Raw genomic sequence first — 21,925 nt, 5'->3', positions numbered from 1 at the left:
GTGTACGTCAGAACTGTTTACTCCCGCTGACATTCCCACACAATTCACAAGGCGGCGCTGTTGCACGTTCTACAAGCTTGCGCAACAGCGCTTCAGTCTGCTTCAAAGTGATTCTCATCAATGAAAAGCGCAGATTTATGCCAAGCGATTGCTAATGAACTCAAGTTGATGAATTATTACAAAGTCTACTTTATGGCCTTTATATAAAATGTTTTAGACGATTGTAAGAATCTGAAGGATCGGCCTGCAATAGTACAGACATTTCAAAATAAGAGTACCTGTGTATTTCGGACTTGTTTATAATTAAAAGTCACACGCTACGTTTTTTTCTTTTTCTTTTGGGCATTATTGGTATTTTGGTTACACAATAAATTGTATTTAATTTGATTTCCATTTAATTCATAGTATTTTATTATAGTCTCCCCCATATGAAGAAAAGACTAAGAACATTCATTTTATAAATTTTACTAGTAAAATCTGTGTCCCATTCACTGAGAGAGACACTGTATGACAGCAAGGAGAACATAGGAAAAGGTGAACCATTTAAATTCTGTAATTTTGCATAATTTACAATGCATAATAATGCATAATATTACTATGTAATTAAATGTAATATGCTATGTAATTAAAATTAATTTCAATTAAATAAAAATACTGTTAAAAATCACACATTATTTGTTTGTCACATGTAGTAGACCATTTTTGTGCCGTGGGTAATAGGATTTTTGGCCCGGCTACCACCGCAAGTATATTTCAAACCTGTGGGAAGCACTGTACAGTATTATGGATAATATGAATAAATAGAAGTGAATATAAAGATATTGCACTAAACAGTGGAAGTATTGTACTAAGAAAGGCTTTGGGAGGCATTTAACTGTTGAAGAGGAAGATGGCCTGTGGGCTGCTACTTGTTTGCTACACTATAAAAATATCATATGTCTGTGAAATATATATCTGTATTCCAAGGCTTCTGAAGCCATATGATACCTTCATGTGAGCCAAAGACTGAAATTTAAGTTACTATTCACTGAAAATCTTCCCCTCCACTGTAGTGATAACTTAAATTTCACACTTCAAACACATTCAAATTTCCAACACATCATGACAGACAGATGACAATAAAAAACACAGTTTTCAGTGTTTCCCTATGTCTGCAACAATGTTTTGAACTGACCACAAGGACCAATTACATTTGAGAGATACAGAGATGGGGTATTCTTTTAATAAATTTAGACATAAATTTAGGACTTTTCCTCACCAAAACTAATTGAAAGAATTTAGAAGACATGGGTAATAGAGCCAAAGTTGGATGAACTACTTTTTAAGATTTATTTTTGGCATTTTTGCTCTTATTTATAGAACAACACAGAGAGCAGACAGGAAGTGAAGTGAGAAAGAGAGAAGGGTAAGAAAGGGTATTAGAAAGGACAAGGACTCAAACTCAGTTCCCCCGAAACACAACTGATCTATATGTCGAAGGCTATCGGCTCTGAATGGATTAACTTACTTTTGTCTGACTTTTTTTGTCTTTTTGGAGTATGATAAGTCCCTTTAATTTTCTTTTGTATGGACAAAAATAGCCTGGACATTCTACTTTCCAGTTTGAAACAACAAGAAGGTGAGTAAATAATCACAATTCAGGATAACATACTGAAACATTTAATTCCTTCTCTTCCTCTGAAGCAGGAACAACAATACACCATGCCATGACTTGACTTGAGATGGGGGCAGAGGAAAAAAGACAGAAAGAAAGGGAAAGGGGGGGGGGGGGGGGTTAAGTGGGGAGAGGAGGGTAAAGCTTGAAAGGGGGCGAGTGAATGAGTAACAGCAGCATGACAATAGCAGTGAAATCATGAATACTGGCCTGAGCCGAGGGGGTGACGGAACAAAAACACACGGGCCAGAATGACTCAACACATTCAACAGAGCAAGTGTGTGTGTGTGTGTGTGTGTGTGTCCAGCACACAAGTGCTACTCAAGCACATCAGTAAATCTACCGTCAGAAAAAAAGCTGATTATTTGACCTCACAAGCACTTTAGAGAGCTAAGTGCACTGACCGAATCGATCAAAACACCAGTGTGTGCCACGTCCTTTTCATTATTCCTTGCTACACTATAAAACTGAGGTTTATTTTCAGACCTCAATCTCCAAAGACTCTAACAAATCAGTGATGGAATCATATACAGTTCAAACACCATAATGGCCTGATTTATACAAGCTTTTAGCAAATGTCAAGATCTAACAGTCTTAATTTCAAAACAACAGAAAAAATAGGCTTCAGAAAGCCTATTTAGAGCATTAGCAGGTTTCTGCTGTTTTTCTCTGAGAGACTAATTTTAAAAGATTTGTAGTTTTCTAAGGAAAATGTAAGTGGTGTGCGTGGTTTTTATTCCACTTCCGTTTTAATGGTTCAATTAATGAGTCACTTTTGAGGAAACGGCAAATAAAGAATCCTAACTATATGAAATCATAGCTACCATGTTTTGTTTAAATTATATGTATGCACACATAAATGAAACCAAGACCCATTTTATTTTTTGATTTATATTATTTGGGGTAATCAGTCGGTCTCTTTTATCACATTCAATTCAATGAGAATGTTTTTTTGTTTTTTAAGTTTTGAACTGGTTCTGAATAAGAAACAGGTTGATTCCCAATCCTAGTGTTGCTCAGAATCTGTACTGTCTTCTGTGGAAAATAAAAGATGATATTTTGATTTATGTCTCTCTCTGCAAGTCAATGGGCAGTTTCTTCAATTACCAATATTATTCAAAATGTGTTTTTGTGTGTGTGTTCTGCAAAAGAAAAAAGAAAAAAATTGGAATGACATGAGGGTCAGTAAATGATGACAGAATTTTAATTTCTAGGTGAACTATCCCTTTAAGCCTTTTTAATATTCTGGTCACTAGATATGGTGATGCAAGTCTATAGGATTTAATTCCATGTTATTGTCTACCAGCTGATAAGTCCAATCCATCAGCATACTTCTGCTCAACAAGCCACTGGATTTCAGGTGTCATTCATGTCACAAAACAAGAGGAATTAGTTATTTGTTATTATGAGTCAATTGTAAAAGTTTAATACTTGTTATGGATTTACTCAAACCTGAATATGAGCTACAGAATGAGTGATGTTTTAGAAAACTCATGGTTAGGGAGTGTCCAATCTCTTCTGTGTGAAGTGTTGCCAATTAAAACAGTAAAAAACCCTAATGACATAATCACTTCACTTGTGGAGTCTATGGGACATTGTCTTCAAACGCTCTGAATGAACAGAGTTCTGTGTGCATCCTGTCAAATCGACGGTCAACGGCCCAGCACTTTGACTACAGTGTTATCTTTGTCCTTAAACATCGATGGAGGCCACAAAAGGTCAAGCCTATGGATTTAACCATCCAAACATTTAGGGGCCCCTCCAAGTTATCCCACACAATTCCACGAGTGTGGTCAGAGCCTTTTGTGTTCAAATACAAATACACCTCCATTTCCTTCAAACCTAATGATTTTTCTCCTCTCTCACAAAATAGTTTTATGAAAATCCACATGTTTAATTGCCGTTTAACAGACACCTTCTAAACTGACAAGCAGTAAAATGGCCACAAGACCGTTCATCTGTAGCCACACAGGGTTAAGTGTCTTACTTCAGAGCTCAGTGAGTACATCAGTGGTGAGCAGGTTCTCTGCAATAGAAACAACCAACGCTCGAGTTACCAGCCCGGAAGATCCCATTTAAATTTATATGATGTGTTATGTCAAGTGACGTATGTACTTCACACAACAACACAGAGGACATGAAGTAAGCAGCAGCACTGGTCATCCTTTGAATGCACTTAACCTAAAATTAAGAACAAACCATTTACATTTTTATGAAAATGATTTTTCAAAAAGTATGGACAGTCCCACTGTTGCGGTGTCAACTTTCAGCACACGGAACAATTCAGGCCATAACAAAAGATTTTGTTGTAAAATTAGTGTACTTGATATCATTAACTAAAACTATTAAAAAATAATTAACCAAAATAAAGCTGAAAAAAATAACAAATATTAAATGAAATATAAAAATATTAAAACCATTAATACTTACTTAGAAATACTTACATAATTAAAAATGTTACCTTGGTAACTAAGTGAAATAAAAAATAATTTAAAAAGTACAAAAGTAAAACCAGTAAAAAATAAATTAATGCTAAATATAAAAAATTAATAAAACTGACATAAAATATCAAAACTTAAAATTAAAATGAAAACTGAAAAAAATATAAGTTAATTGGTGTGTGTGTTTTTTATTATTGTTATTTTTTGTTTCGTTTTTTATTGTTTTTTTGTGTGAATATTGTTTAACTGTTGTTTAAAAAAAAAAGACTAACCAGGGACTGGGGCTGCAAATTAGCCTGTTTGTGGAGCATCGGCTGCTTGAAATTGTAGCAATGTTATACTCCATTGTCCCTGTTAAATAAACTAATAAAATAAAAAATAATTTAAAATATTAATATATAACTATAACAGTATAAATAATACTAAAACAACACTGCTAGAGCTTGAGATTATGAGATTATGAATATGAGATGTGATGTTTGAAAAAAAAAACAGGTAAATATCACTTATGTTTGTGTATAATTTCTGGTCAAGATGTAATTTTGTCAAATTATGCAAAAAGTCTGAAAATATTTTGTTATTGTGTGTTTTGGGATGCATAAAATGTTGTGAAATTAGCCTTAGCAAGAAAAAGTAGTTTATGGACTTTATGGATAAAATAATTAAAACTATTAGGTGCCATTTTTGTTGTGCTTCTTTATATATTAGTTTTGGCAGTACTTATAGTTATAGACCTACTCTGATCCTATAAAGATGACTTTATTTAAGCAACATTTCATGAAGTAAACTTAAACGGAGTATTTACTCTTAGCATATGCTAGGCTAATGAAGTTAGTGTGTGTGTGTGTGTGTGTGTGTGTGTGTGTGTGCGCGCGCTAGTTTTCATGATTCATGAGGACACATTGTATAATGACATGGGTATTACCCTGTTATTACAACATAAACATGAAATATGAGGACATTTCATGAGTCCTCATATTTAAAATAGCTATAAAAACATTTGTTTTTTTCAAAAAAAATAAAATAACATTTCAGAATGTTTTCTGTGATGGGTAGGTTTAGGGGTAGTGTAGGGTGATAGAATGTACAGTTTGTACAGTATAAAAACCATTACGCCTATGGAATGTCCCCACTAAGATAGCAAAACAAACCTGTGTGTGTGTGTGTGCATACCAGCATCTATGCAAACGTTCCAAGCTGGCAGGGAAAGTTGTGGTGGAAAAAAACTTTGTATCAACAGCAAACTCAAGGATCTGTTGCTATACACTATAAGCACAACTAACATACAACACAGAGGTTTAATGGGCAGGTTTGTGAAGGTAGAAGCATGTCTCATGGTGTAATCAGATTATGTTGTGTTGTTCTGAGCCCTTGATCTCATTTCTGTGGAGGTGGTTCAGCGGTGACTCAAGACGCTTGAAGTCTCAGCTCTATACAACACCAGTATCTGTTACACAAGACTAAAGAAGCGACAGTGCGGTGAAATCCACCTCACACAACCAAGAGGAGGTTAGCGGATGTGTTTCGTTACTATAACAACCAAATCATCATGTGTCAAAACAAACATAATGCAGTCAAATCAGATTGACATGTATTTGTTCATTAAAAAAATGACGCATAATGCTAAAAAGTGAATGCATGCATACATGTTCAGAACGCATATATGTGCTGTTGTTTAGAGAACTTGCACAGTTTTTATCTGAAATGTATGTTTGGGGGGGGGGGGTAAATTCTACTGAAATTACTAGATTTTGCTGGCATAAATTCACAAAACAATGGTAAATGTGACGCACATTAAAGGTGCCATCGAATTGAAAATTGAATTTACCTCGATATAGTTGAATAACAAGAGTTCAGTACATGGAAATGACATACAGTGAGTCTCAAACTCCATTGTTTCCTCCTTCTTATATAAATCTCATTTGTTTAAAAGACCTCTGAAGAACAGGCGAATCTCAACATAACACCGACTGTGATGCAACAGTCAGGATCATTAATATGTACGCCCCCAATATTTGCATATGCCAGCCCATGTTCAAGGCATTACACAAGGGCAGGATGTCTGGATGTGCACAGCTGAATCTTCAGACTACATAAGCAAGCAAGAACAACAGTGAAAAATGGCAGATGGAGCGATAATAACTGACATGATCCATGATATCATGATATTTTTAGTGATATTTATAAATTGTCTTTATAAATGTTTCGTTAGCATGTTGCTATTGTACTGTTAAATGTGGTTAAAGTTACCATCGTTTCTTACTGTATTCACGGAGACAAGAGCCGTCGCTATTTTCATTTTTAAACACTTGCAGTCTGTATAATTCATAAACACAACTTCATTCTTTATAAATCTCTCCAACAGTGTGTAATGTTAGCTTTAGCCACGGAGCACTATCAAACTCATTCAGAATCAAATGTAAACATCCAAATAAATACCATACTTACGTGATTAGACATGTTGCATGATGAACACTTTGTAAAGATCCATTTTGAGGGTTATATTAGCTGTGTGAACTTTGTTTATGCAGTGATAGAGTTGAGAGCTCGGGAGGGGGCGGAGAGCGCGCAATTTAAAGGGGCCGCAGCATGAATCGGCGCATTTCTAATTATGCCCCAAAATAGGCAGTTAAAAAAATTAATAAAAATAAAATATATGGGGTATTTTGAGCTGCAACTTCACAGACACATTCAGGGGACACCTTAGACTTATATTACATCTTGTAAAAAAACGTTTGATGGCACCTTTAAGAGTTAAAGTGTTATCTCAAATCATGGACCATCATGGTTGACTATCAAATTGGTAAAAAAAACAAAAACAAAAAAACAATTCCATACACATTAAAAGCAAGACCCGAGTTCAGAGAATCTATTGTATACAGATTTCAAAATGAACTTTTCATAATCACCTGCCATCAAAATTAACACTAAATTAATTGATTAGTCCTTAGTGTTAATACCACAACATGCATGTTAAGTACTCACAAACCATGTGCATGTAGGCTACTTTTTAATTTTTATTTAAATAAATGTACCTAAATGCGTGTACTGATACTTTTCAGTGGTAACACTTTAGTATGGGGAACAATTCTCACTTTTAACTAGTTGTTCATTAGCTTGCATTTTACTAGAATATTAGCTGTTTATTAGTACTTATAAAGCACATATTAATGCCTTATTCTGCATCACTTAATCCAACACAATACCTAAACTTAAATGCGACAACATCTACCTCTCTAACTACTATTAATAAGCAGTAAATTAGGAATTTATTGAGGCAAAAGTCATAATTAATAGTGAATTTGTTCCCCATACTAAAGTGTTACCTTTTCAGTTAACTGTATTTTATAATGTAGGCCATGTTTACTATTAATTTGTTTACCATTCATTTGTAAACTGCAAAAAACATGTATTTATGCTGAAATTGATTAAATCAATAAATCATGAACATTTCTCCTAGCAACCACCCAAAACACTGTAGCAATCACACAACAGGATACTAAAATCCACTCCGAACACCTCAGCAACCACAAGGCAACTCCATGGCAAACAAACACCCTCGCATTTTGGAGTTTTGCACGGACAAGTACAACAACTCACAATCTACTGCAGAGCAGCTTCGGCCAAACTCACTAAAAACAATCAACCAACACTAACCGTCAGTGTGATAATCCTCAATGTTCTCTAATCTACTCCAGAGATCTGGTGTGGTCTCGCTTGCGCTCAACCAAACACTCACCATGCTCTCAAGTACACACACACACACACACACACTCTAATCACCCCCAGAGCTTCTCTAAAAGCCTAGTGGGAGATGGTGATTCTGCCATCTGGACACGCTTTACGTTACATAACTTATCAGGAGCTGGTGTTCATCAAACAGTTGAATCTCAATCAGATTTGAACTTCCATATCCTATCGAGTATGATTATGTGGAAAGGAGTGGATTTCAGATCAGATATTGAGACACTTTATGAGCATTGTGTTTATTTAATACGATCATGTGTGGAGTGAGATATCAGATGTTAGCTCAGAATGTGTGCGTTTCAATGGAGCATGGCATGGTTCAGAGAACATTCAACAAACATTTACACCTGGACATGTTTTCTCATTTTTACCAACAGTTGTGCATTCAGCAACACACAAAAGCCGCACTGATTCATCTAATTTCTGCTACTTTAAGAACAAAAGCTTTAAAAATATTCTCACATACACAAACACACACATACATGGAGGCGACGGTGCGATCACTTGCATTTTGCTGTATGTCATTTCTGTACCAAAGCATAAAAATACCATAATATGTTTGCAGATATTTAGAAAACATGCTAAGGTCACATACTTGTTTCTCTGAAAAACAATGATACAGCAAGTTATTTTACTTTGAAACGTGCGTACCATGTCAAAATGTCCGTTTTTGTTTTGGTCTGTGATCCCGCCCGCTGCCAGTTTATGCAATAGTATTTCAACACCCCGGGTTGCCAGTTGGCGGTTTAAACTGTCAGATTCTACCTGAAAAAGTCTAGGTATCCATTTAAAATTACCAGAAGTGTAATCAAAACTGGATAAATATTGGAGATACGAGTTGGAGACCATTTTTGGTCATACAGATAAAGTAATACATCATTCAAAACTGTAAAGGGTCTACTTGTATTTGTTTAAACTCACAATAGCAACAAACAAAATGCTGTGCTTTTGTAAAATAAAAAATAAAAAATAAAAAACAGGATGCAATTTCCACCATCTCAGCCTTCATGAACTAGAGCGCGTCACAAAAATGAACCGAAACTCAATGTATTATATATAGGCTACTTGCCTCACAGACATGAGAAATATATCTAAAGAAAGTCTAAAATGTCTACTTTTAAACGAATCGAAAACAAATACTCTGATTATGTAATCCATATGAAAGGTGCATTTCTTTCTAAATGCGCATCCACTAGTGTGGAGATGGTGTCACCATCGTCAAATTCATCTTTGCAACTGATGCAATTTAATTTAGCAAAAAAAAAAAAAAGAGAAAAAATTACAAAAAAATATATATATTCACAAAACAGACATCACAAGTTTCACTCTACACATAAACAATATCTAGAAAATTACATATTTGAGCACAGCATAGCTAGAATATAGTATATATACAAATTTCTGTCTTTAAAGTTTACTAATTTCCAGAAAAACAAATAAACGGGAGCAAATTACAACACCCCGCACGACATGCAGAAACAAAAAAAAAAAAGACATTATAGCCATGAATTATGCGTTACCATGACTGCGTGGCTACATTTTATGAATGTGTTCCCTCGTTTTAGTCACGTTGTACTAATTTGTCCTCTCATTTTAATTTAATTAAATCTGGGCCACAATTTAACTAAAACAAGGGAATAAAATTACAACGTGGCCATGATTTAACTAAACGGAGGGAAATAATTTATAAGTTGTGGGACCGAATTATTATTTATAGCTACCTTAATTATATCTTATATCCCTCACCCACAAGTCATGTGCAGGGCTCAATATAAAAAATCTCTACAATTGAAAAATTTGTTTACAATCCTTAAAGGTCCCGTTCTTTGTGGTCCCATGTTTCAAACTTTAGTTAGTGTGTAACGTTGTTGTTAGAGTATAAATAAAATCTGTAAAATTTTAAAGCTCAAAGTTCAATGCCAAGTGAGATATTTTATTTAACAGAAGTCGCCTACATCGAACGGCCAGTTTGGACTACATCCTTCTACTTCCTTCTTTAATGACGTCACTAAAACAGTTTTTTGACTAACCTCCGCCCACAGGAATACACAAAAAAGGGGGAGTGGTCTTGTTGCGCTCCCACGGAGAAGAGCAAGAGTTGCCTTTGTAGAGTGTGTTTGTCGCCATGTCGTCGAAACGCTGTTATTTTCATCCCGCAGTCCAGTCACCTTTGTTTGGCCTTCCCAGGGACGCTGTACTTAGAGATCAATGGTTACAATTTATGTTTAACTCGGTTCCCGAAAATTATAATCCACATGTAAAACTATGTTTACAATAACACTGAGCACGTGCATCTCCACGTTATGGTAAGAGGCGTGACCTTTCCGGGCAAGGTTCGCTAAGCTGCTGTCGAATCACAACACAGGAACCGCTGGCACAATCAGAACTCGTTACGTATTTCTGAAGGAGGGACTTCATAGAACAAGGAAGTCATCAGCCATCAGCAGTGGAAACAGCGGTATACAGATAAGTAAATTATGTGAAAAATACAGTGTTTTTTTACGCGCGAAACATGAACACATGTTATATTGCACACTATAAACACAATCAAAGCTTCAAAAAAAACACGAAAAACGGGACTTTTAAAAAAAAAATGGGATAAAGACCATTCAAGACATACAAAACTTCAATATTGTGAATGCATTCATTTCACAACATACTCAAACCTCATTGCAACTGCATAAACATGGCATAACAGGTTCATAGAATAACAGACATACAATAACAGCAGAAAGTTCCAGCCATCTTAACACAAGTTAAAAAAAAAATATGCTACAGCAAAAATAGCTCTACAAGGAATAAATCTGCAATAGGAACAAATCTAAGACCTCCTGTGAGTCTATAACTGTTTCTGCTGCAGAAAGAGTGAGCATGATAATACAGCATCTGTGTGATTTCAGTTTCAGTGCGTGACAGCAAAACCTCCTTCCTTCTCATTTTACATTATAACTGATATCAGTTTAAAAAAAGCGATAGCAATTATACGCCAAGGGTTTCTAGCTGTGCTCCTCTCTTGAGATTTGAGACCTTCTGACCATCTGTTGTGCTTTAAAAGTGGGAGTGAAAAGAGAGGAAGAGGAAGAGAGCGAAAAAGAGGGAGGGAGTAGAGCCGAGAGTTTGTCGCTGAGGAGAAGCAGAAGTTGAAGTTGAGGAGCCCACATCCGGTGTGTAGTGGAAATGCAACTGCAAGGGGAAACAGAGCAACACTGTGCAACAGTGAATCTGACACAGCTGGTGGTGTAGACACACTCCAGTTCTTACTTACAGAGAATTATGTGCATTTTTCACATATGTGCACTGCAGACTTAAATGTGTTAAATGACCATGCACATTCATGCAAACAGAGTCTCCAGCAGCTGGCACATCATTTCAAAACACAGCTGGCAAACACTCAAAAGAATGACAAAACAGACAACCAACACACACACACAAACTTGAAATTGTGCCTAGCAGAGCTGAATTCATAAATCCTCTCCAACCCTGAATCTGAGAGGCTCATTTGCATAGGCAAAATATGACCTCCTGTTTAATATTCATCAGTAATGTGCCAGGTTGACCACATCCTAACATAGCAGGAAATGCTTTCAAGTACCAGGGTCTATCTGAATGACCTATAAAACATAAGGGATCGTCTCAAAACTGAGTGAGCTCATTAGTTTTTTGAGATTTTTTGCTAACAACAAATGTGAAAAGAGTTTGTTGCATAGATGTACTGATTTGTTGCATAACCTGAATGAATAAGTCGCACACGTCAACTTTTCTATTGAATGGTCATTGTGTCACTGTGTGTATAAAGGCAGTCAGTGTCATTTTTACTTCCTGGTTTCAGTTTATGACATGAATGTGAGGGTGTGGACTGGACCTTTCAGACAGTTTCAGTACTAAAAAGAACCTGATTTAAGATGCCCAGGCACACTGCAATCTAATGCATGATAGCATTAAAAAGTACATGGCCAAAAGAAAAAAAAAAAAAAAAAGAGGAAGATACACCGCCACCAAACATTTTATCTGGAAAAATGATGCATTCAAACCGCACATGCAAACCAGCCGGGAAAGTGCCCCTTCATATTTCTAAGTAAAATGGATTTTCAAAAATGTATTTTTATCTTTGATAATCAAGCTGCACAGCTGTTATGGGTAGAAAATGTGTTTGTCTAAAATACTCTAGGAGAAATCATGAATTTCTGTCTACATTTATTCAGTCAAATCAAGTCTTCCGCAGATCTTTTGCTCCCATTCTGTCATCATCTACCCACCCTCTTATTTCTCTAAACTCATATGACCCACAGAGCACAAAAGGAGTTGTTTTTAAATAAATAAAAGTTTAATGAAACCAAATAAAATGAAATAAACAGGTCAGTCACTGTTCACTGAACCCAGGGCTAAACAAAAGTAGTAATTTGGACTAATGAGTCTAATGAGGGGTAGTGCACTAGTGATGTGTCGTTCTTGAACGATTCGTTCATTAATGTGACTCGGGAAGAACGAGTCGTCTCGGGGGGTGATTCGTTCAGTCGCGCATGCGCAATATTCTATAGGTTCTGTACAGCTAGTAGTAGTTCACCTGTTTCAGTCAATGCAGTCTGAGCCGGAAAGAGAATTGATTAGTTCATTTCATGAGTCTTTCGGGTTTTTGAGTCATTCCTTAATTTTAATTAAACATTTTAATTACATTTTGCTAAAATACAGGAAATGAACAAAATGAGTCGAAAAAAGATTTGTTCATTTTGCTGAACGAGACTCAAAAGGCCAAGTCGGTAAAATGATCCGAACTTCCCATCACTATAGTGCACCCAAAAATGAAAATTCTGTCATTATTTACTCTCCCTCATGTCGTTCCAAACCCTTAAGACAGGGGTAGGCAAGTTCGGTCCTAGAGAGCCGCTGTCCTGCTGAGTTTAGCTCCAACCTTAATCAAACACACCTGAACAAGCTAATCAAGCTCTTCAGGATTACTAAGGCTATAGGCAGCTGAAGGTTTTTTTTTTTCAGGGTTGGAGCTAAACTCTGCAGGACAGCGGCTCTCTAGGACCGAACTTGCCTACCCCTGCCTTAAAGGTGCTAAAGAGGATCTTTTCGTCGACTGAGAAACCAAAGACTGTTAGTGAGTTTTTGAAATGAGCGCATGCGTAAGAACAACCCCCCTCCTTCACAGCTCATTTCGAGGGAACACCTCCCAAAACTCGTGCACGAGTATTGGAACACGAGTGTTTACCACCGGCATTCGCTGTGTCGTGTTAGTGGATTCATTATGTCGGACTCACCGCAGGTAACTCATAATCTGCAGTTGTTACTCCTGTCTCCTGACAAAAACATTGCATGCGGCGCCTGTGGAGTGTGGAAAGTTACTGGAGCGCGCAGCCGCGCTCGTCTCTCACAAGGAACGTCATGGCAGTGATTGACAAGCGAGAGGGCCAATCGTTTAAACGCGTAAACGATTGGCTGAAGTTTTTAAGGCCCTACCTCGTGCACAGATGATGTATATTAATATTATTCCTTTCAGTGCACTTAATAAATAGTCTTTTATCAGTTAGTAAAGACAGTTTCAAGTAATATTGCAAAAATGTATAAAACAAAATATCCTCTTTAGCACCTTTAAGACATCTGTTGTACTGTAGCCACTGTAGTCACATGGAAAGTGGTAATAATGATGCAGTCTATCGGAGGCCAAAAAGCTCTCGGATTTCAATAAAAATATCTTAATTTGTGTTCTGAAGATGAACAAAGGTCTTATGGGTTTGGAAGGATATGAGGGTGAGTAAATAATGACAGAATTTTCATTTTTGGGTGAAGTAACCCTATAAATGGTCTAAAACTGCTTGATTCATATGGATTACTTTTACGTCTTAATGAAATTTTCAAAGCATAAAAGTTTTGGTGGAATGGACATTCAATCGAGGGACAGAAATCTATCAGGTTTCATGAAAAAATATATTCACATTAAAAAAAAAAAAAAATTCACAGCAAACAAGTATGCTACATACATGTAACATGAGCAGGTTTTGATTTAAATTAGGCCTAGATTGTGTAATTTCAAGATTTAAAGCAAAAACAGAATGGTCTGACTTTAGCTTTGTGAAATTATGCATTAAAAAACACACCCGCAGAACATACCGGCTAAATGAAATTGCAAATTCACTGTCTGACAGTAGGTGGCGCTTATGGAACAGTAGTAATATAGCGTTTCCTTTGTTTCCGCTGTACACAAAGCAACTGTGCTTATAAACACTACTTTAATAGGCATTAGCATTACTTTAATAGGCAACTTTTCTGAAGACACTCAGTTACCTTCAGAGATACATATAATAATCCTCCACCCTCAATTCAATATTTATATTTTTTCTTTCTTCCAATATTTTGAGCATCGCAAACAGTGAGCTTGCTGTACCTGGTACAGTATTTGCTCTGCTGGCACATCTCCTCTCATCTTTGCATCTGTATTCAGCGCGCCCCGTCTCTGGCTTGTGTTAATGTCCTGTTTACAGACTATTTCCACACAAACAACATTTTGGGAAGTTATTGCAAGGCAGTTTGTGTGCAAGTCCAGAATAGAGATCAGTCAAAATAATAATTTAAAAAAAAAACGTCAACCGGTGCATCTCTATATAAAGGGGAGTGAATGATGGCAGAATTTTCTTTTATTTTGGGGTGATCTATCTCTTTAAATTTGGACAGATTCTGACTGGCTGTCAATGTTTTTATCATTCTTCAGCTGAAAAAAAAAATCATTTAAAAAGCAATTCCAACGATATCGTTCCTAGCTGTGGTGTGGACTTCGCTACTCTCATAGAATTACAATGATTATTAAAACTTTATAGTTATCATTATAGTTCTTCGCAACTTCAAAGAGTGTTCATTTATTTGGTCATGTCTTATCTCGTGTAGTGAGCCGTGAGGCCTATGAACATCATGAATCATTTTTACAGTAAGTATTTATCTAATAAAAATCAAAAACAATATTATTTTTACAAAAGAATGTCGTGAAGTTTCTAATGAATGCTGACCACAGCATTTACTGAACAAACAGGCAAATGAATCAAAAGGCAAAACTACAACACATAGAATTGAATGCAACTCTGAATGTATGCCAAAAAACTAGACCATTATTAGGCCAATATCCAGACAGTCCAGACTTTCACTACCACAGACACAGCCATGCCTGCAGGCTAATAGCGGACAGGAAACATTACTGATGGGGGATAACAGATCAATGGAAATAAGCCATGAGGAGAGTGTCTTGTAGAATGTAATCTGGGTCATCTCTTCTGAAAATGATCCAAACGACCCCAAATTGAAGACCTTCTACGATGACCTGGATAAAAGGGAATCTTCACCCGACCAAGAAAAGAAAGATAAAAAACAAAACAAACAAGAGATCTAACAGAAATGGGGAGAGCACGTGGGACAGAGAGAAGCCTGCCTCAGACAATGGAGGAGGGGTTTTGCCGAATGGGTCTCCAGTTGGGGGGAAAGAGGAGGGTCCCTATTTCGGGAATATCATGACAATGGGAGCAGCCCACGAGCCCATTTTATCAAAAAAAAAAAAAAAAAAGGGCCTCTCTCCCTCCCCTCTTTCTCTCAGCTGCTGTGAGGCTTAGTTGTGGTATGGAGAGTGTGTGCCTTGAATGAGACACTGTGTTACGGGCTACACGACGTTCATGCCCCAGGCATGCTCACAAGTGTGTGGGAGCTGGATGGAAACAAATATTTTCATCTACAACGCACCCACCAAGAAACTTTCACTGTGATTTCATTTGGAGGATCGTCTTGGTGCCCATGTTCAGAGAGCATTCTTTTCCCAGTGCTGCTTCTATGGTGGTCCTTTTTTGGTTTCATAAAATCTTATCTTAAGCGTTCTCTACATCCATCTTTCAGCACCTCTTTTAAATAACTGAATTGATTTCATTTCTCTGGGACGGTGAAAAGAAACACAGTCTGGGACGTCATCTCACCCTAAAGTGCTGAGGCACAGTCTAGATTGTGTTATTGTTGTGTGGGAGTGGCTGTATTATTACTCAGGTTATGAGTCCTGGAGTAATTTTAGATAATGCCAGCTTCAGTTTGCATCCAGCCTTTGCAACATTTTTTTTAAGTGATGTGACATGTGGCCAAATAATGGTAACCCAAACTCAAATACTCACTCAGTGAGTACTGAAAACACACACAACACCGCAAACACACACCCAGAGCAGTGGGCAGCCATTATTGCTGCAGCGCCCGGGAAGTGATTGGGGGTTAGGTACCTTGCTCAAGGGTACCTCAGTTGTGGGTAATGAGAGTGGAAGAAAGCTCTGTTCATTCACTCCCTCTACTTACATTTCCTGCCAGTATTGAGACTCAAACCCGCGACCTCTGGTTACAAGTCCGACTCTAACCATTAAGCCATAACTGCCCCAAAGTTTTCATGTGACGCTGACTACTGTGAAGATTTCAGATGATGCAACTTTGGACTGACACAAATATTATCCTAATATTGTAATTTTATCCTTATCATATAATCAATATTCACTATACAAATAAACTTAAAATTGTGTAGAATAAGTGCGTCTGTTTTTAAGGGGTTTTGGTGGATTGATGAGACTCGGATTTGTTTTCCATCACCGAACTGGACCTCCAGCAAGACTGAACCCCTGACCTTCCTGAGAGGAAGTTAGTCTTTGGAGAGCAATATTCAGGAGAGAAAGTGTGTGTAGACTGAGGCGAGTATAAGAATAAACCAAGGCCTATCAATCCTTGCTTCAATAGGTCTCGTACCAAAAGAGACACTATCATCTTCCTCCTACCTTCAAGCGCACTTAAAATACACATTGCAAATGCAACCTGTAATATGTGAGCAACACCTAGTAATCATTCTCCACCTTGACAGTAGGTGTGTCTAGGGAACATGATTATTATGGCATGATTTTTTTTTTTTATTTTAACACCAGGACTATGCTTAGATTTCTGGCATTTACAGTATGGCAGTTTTGGGCCTAGTTCTCTTAAATCAGGGTGTCCAATCCTGCTCCTGGAGGGCCATTGTCCTGCTAAGTTTAGCTACAACCCCAATTAAACACACCTGAACCAGCTAATCAAGGTCTTACTAGGCATACTAGAAACTTCCAGGCAGGTGTGTTGAGGCAAGTTGGACAGTGGCCCTCCAGGACCGAGTTTGGAGACCCATCTAAAACTGTTCCACATCCTCGGACTGATCCCAAACTGTGGCTTGGATTTTTGAGAGTCAGACGTACAGTACGGTTTCCAAGGCAACGTACTTATCCATGCAGAAAATTGATGTGAAAACCCTCCACAGAAAGATGAAATTAGACCATCTAAACTAAAACTGGATTTTGACATACTGAACTATAGTCAGTGCCTAAAGGATTACACCAGTGGTATCAATATAAGTCAATATTGTGAGAAAAGATGATGAGGTGGGAACAAGTAAAAACTACATTAACTGACTACTAATCTGAATGTGTTCTTCTAAATTACCATTTTGCACATCATTTTCTGATTTAAGTATATTTTTTGGTTAAAGGGTTAGTTCACCCAAAAATGAAATTTCTGTCATTAATTACTCACCCTCATGTCGTTCCACACCCGTAAGACCTTCGTTCATCTTCGGAACACAAATTAAGATATTTTTGTTGAAATCCTCAAATACTCATTCATGTGAGTACAGTGGTTCAATATTAATATTATAAAACCACGAGAATATTTTTGGTGCGCCAAAAAAAACAAAATAACGACTTATATAGTGTTGGCCGATTTTAAAACACTGCTTCAGGAAGCTTCAGAGCACAAATGAATCAGCATGTCGAATTATGATTTGGAGCACCAAAGTCATGTGATTTCAGCAGTTTGGCGGTTTGACACGTGATCTGAATCATGATTTGATATGCTGATTCATTTGTGCTCCGATGCTTCCTGAAGCAGTGTTTTGAAATCGGCCATCACTATATAAGTCGTTATTTTGGTTTTTTTGGTGCACCAAAAATATTCTCGTCGCTTTATTATATTAATATTGAACCACTGTACTCACATGAACTGATTTAAATATGTTTTTAGTACATTAATGGATCTTGAGAGAGGAAATGTCATTGCTCCCTATGCATGCCTCACTGAGCCATCGGATTTCAACAAAAATATCTTAATTTGTGTTCCAAAGATTAACAAAGGTCTTACGGGTGTGGTGTGGAACGGCATGAGGGTGAGTAATAAATGACATTATTTTCATTTTTGGGTGAACTAACCCTTTAAGCCTTTATTCTGGAAAAGTATTTGATTATTCCTGTGTACATGTCATCAGCATATTCAAAATGAACTAAAACATGTGCATTCATTTGCTACTGGAGAGGCTTGTTCTTGCCGTTTATTATGCTGCATTTAATTTAATGAACTCTAAACAATTCTCATTCAAGTCCTTAACAATGACATACCACAGCACAATGAATTACTAAACGCAGACCTCCAAAAATGTTTCGACCCACTGAATGACCATGGTTTGGTCTCATAAAAAAACAACGCTTAGTTAAAGTGAATACTCTACATCACACAAAAATCTGATCATACAATAAACTGGAATATTGTCTTAACTGGCTTATGACAATCTTAATAAATGTGTTTAAATGATCATTACATAATCAGTATGTAAATAACAAAATATTCACGTGGTTTTAGCACAATTTATCAAACCTAAAAAGCTGTAAATGCATTTTACAGCAGAATCCAGTTCTAACTTGTCAATAACCCCAGCTGTGGGTCACAAAGTCACAAAAAAGAGTTTCAAGAACTGAAATGCACACATGCAGCAGATATTATCCGTGCTAAATAATAAATGCTCTGCATCAACTCTATAAGACTTGAGAGCATGTGCGTGTGGGGGTTTGTATGGCTCAAATACAAACTGCTTTATACCCACTTTGTGTGAAAGAGGAGCAGATGGTCATATTAGTGCTGCTGGCAAGATGAATCTCAACAAGCTCCATACCAATGAGAGTGCATTCAAAAGAGCTGACTACAACAATAACATTTTGTATCACTATACTGCTGGGTTTACACTGCACTGCGATCAGATGTAAAGTTTTACAGTGGGTCTGTGGTAAGATGGCTCAGCCTGAGTGTAGCTTCCACCTCAACAACAGGAAGAGAAGCACAGCGCAGATGTCTTCAATTTCTAAAGCAAACGCATCAGTCTCAAACTCCACAACCTGACTTGAAAAACACAATAAGCTGTTGTATGGTCAGTGATGTAGTTATTTAGAAACGAAAGCGAGAACTGAAATGAACTTATCAGATGATCGGCTTCCTACTAAGATCATTAAAGTGAAAGATCCGCTTTTTCTGGGTCGGGCGTGATGATGGTGGTGCTCGTGCACCCCTACAGAAGGGGCGCAGGTGAAGAAGACACTCGAACAAAGGACATTAAATGTACTGATACATTCCCAACCCCCTTCACTGATCCCCCTGACCGCTTTATTAAAGTCTTACCTGCGTGTGTAATGTCGGACAGGTCATAGTTCTTGGCGGTGCGGGGGAACTCTTTTAGTTTACGGTTGGACAGGATGAGCGCTCCGCTGGACGCAGCCTCTTCCAGCGCCTTCTCCACGCTCCTGCTGGCCGCTACGGTCGCCGGCAGCTGGGCTCCATCCCCAGCAGCCATCAAACACTAAATATGACCCAAATCTTACTCGTTACAACGACAATCACCCCTACTAAATCTCCATCTCCTCCAAAGCAGGTCCGATAACGTTTCACGCCGTAAAAGTAAGTTTTTGTACTCCAAAAGTGATGTTAAATCCAGTGATTGAGTAAAGTTGCGCGGCGAGTTGACAGTCCGTTTGCTGGAGGGAGCTGAGAACATAAGGGGCGGAGCTTACGGATTGAGCAAGTCTTGATTGACAGAGCGGACACACCCAGTACGTAGGGGCTCGGGAAATGAACACAAAAGCGCTGCTCTCATCGGAAGGGGGAAATGATAAAGTTTTTTTTTTTTTTTTTTTTTTTTTTTTTTTTCCCTCTGAGATTTTGTAATGCAAATTGTAAAAGCTTCAACTGCTAAACCTGAAGTAATGTTTGCATTGTTTGCATACAGATAAATTTAGAAGATTTACAATAGTAGCGGAAGCTTCTAATGGATAGGCTATCACAAAGCATTTCCCTGTTTCCTGATCCATTAAAATGACGTGCACTTAGAGAGGAAATAAAAAGACATAAATATTGCATTAACGTTATACCATTAGTTCACCTTTACTTTGTTTTATGGGTGTGACATCAAACCCTACGTTGTCTGGTCAAAGCTAACCATAAAAATGGGACTGGGCTCATAAACTACTTCCAAAATTAGGGAAATAAAATTATTAAAACGTATTATAAAAAAAATATTTTAAAAACACTGAGATGAAAGTATCATTGAACATTTCTGTGTGTGCATTTTTTAATTTTTTTTTTTTGAAATATTTTCAAATCCACTTTTTAAACTCTAAGGCCCGGTTTCACAGACAGGGCTTAGCCTAAGCCAGGATTAGGTCTTAGTTCAATTAGGATATGTAAGTAGCTTTTAATTTCATAAACTTTTATAAACATACAGTAGAAAAAAACATTACTGGTGTGCATCCTGAGACAAAACAATGGCAGTGACATATTTTAGGATATGTCAGTACAAGTTTCTATCAGATAAAACAGCTCAAACATGCATTTTAGTCTGGAAGTAGTTTAAGCCTTGTCTGTGAAACCGGGGGTAAAAGTTTGATTTCTCTATTAACTTTTGAAAGTCATTAAATACACATAAAGGCCATTTGAAATTTAGTGAAAATATTCACATAACAAAATCTAAAAATCACCCGAGACATAAAAGTTACTGAAGGTACACATATAAACTGTAATTGGCAGGGATTTTTTTTTTTTGTCTTCTTGACATATTGTATAAATAAATGTACAAATATAGGCCAACATTTGTTTTAGCTGTGTTGTATTCTGTCGTATAGGGTCACATTTGCGCATATAATATGCACAAAGCTTTCACCAAGTTGTTGCTTACCCATGCATGCTTAATGTCTGTCTCTTTTTTGTTTAGTGTTTGTGAGTTCAGTGTTTTAGGCCTGCTAGGAGCGCAAAGTGGGTCACAAAATTATTCACTGTGTCAGTACTCTCCATGGAACAAAACAGAGAGGAAGAGAGGGATTGGGTGAGCCCAGAGGAAGAGAAAGGATGAGAGGTCGTGAGAAAGTGTGAGGTCATAATTTGTGTGAAGTCCCTACCAGGGTCTGTGTTGAAACATGACTTAGGAATATATAACAGAATTAATAGTTTATTAATTAAGAATTTAATTATGTAATTATTGTGGGATACTTGTATTGTTTTATTGGTGCCACTGGATAACTACAAATGGCTGAGAGGCTCACAACTATCTATCTATCTGTATCCTGGTCAGAGCTGCAATGTATATCACTATATGTGTATCTCATCTCACCTCTCTCTCTCTCTCTCTCTCTCTCTCTCTATATATATATATATATATACACACACACACACGTAGTAAAGTGATTATTAGTCTCATGCACCACTGCAGCTCTGGTCAGCAACTCAATAACCACAAACCAGACTACAGATATATGTATGAAACAAGCAAGAAACAAGCTTTTTTTTTTTCATTTGGCCATATAATATAATATAATATAATATAATATAATATAATATAATATAATTTGATACCCTCCATTATGCTGTACTTATAACAATAAACAATTCAGATTAAAGATTTTCTTTGAAATTATTGTTTGTCATGTTGTTTTCCAGAGTTCCCGCTCTAGTGTTTACAGTACTCAGTTATACTGAGCCGGCGTTCTGACGTAAACATGGATGCCTGCACTGCGTTCACTATACAATGCGTATGACAATAGTTCAAAATTGTTAAATAAAATCCTTATTTTTGTTTTGTTTTTGTGCAGAAAAAGTATTCTCATCGCTTCATAACATTAAGGTTGAACCACTGTAGTCACCTGGACTATTTTAACAATGTCTTTACTACCTTTCTGGACCTCAAAAGGTGCAAAAACATTGCTGCTTATCAATGTGTGGTTCAGAAACCCTCGGATTTCAT

General features: G+C 37.0%; 1 protein-coding gene across 2 annotated transcripts in view; it reads right to left on the bottom strand.

Moving 5' to 3' along the window:
* The window catches only part of lrch4 (leucine-rich repeats and calponin homology (CH) domain containing 4), a 50,063-nt gene extending 30,345 nt beyond the window's left edge, over nucleotides 1-19,718 (bottom strand). The window contains exon 1 of one of the 2 annotated variants that reach the window (XM_048185266.1): nucleotides 19,315-19,718. In XM_048185266.1, the coding sequence (XP_048041223.1) occupies nucleotides 19,315-19,486 (172 nt within the window). In that variant the 5' untranslated portion in view covers nucleotides 19,487-19,718. The remainder of the gene's footprint in view (nucleotides 1-19,314) is intronic. The other variant, XM_048185267.1, reaches the window with a different exon arrangement.
* Between the last annotated feature and the right edge of the window lie 2,207 nt (nucleotides 19,719-21,925).

This window comes from Megalobrama amblycephala, linkage group LG3, assembly GCF_018812025.1.
Source record: "Megalobrama amblycephala isolate DHTTF-2021 linkage group LG3, ASM1881202v1, whole genome shotgun sequence".
NCBI lineage: Eukaryota > Metazoa > Chordata > Actinopteri > Cypriniformes > Xenocyprididae > Megalobrama > Megalobrama amblycephala.
This window is presented reverse-complemented; position numbering and strand designations above follow the sequence as displayed.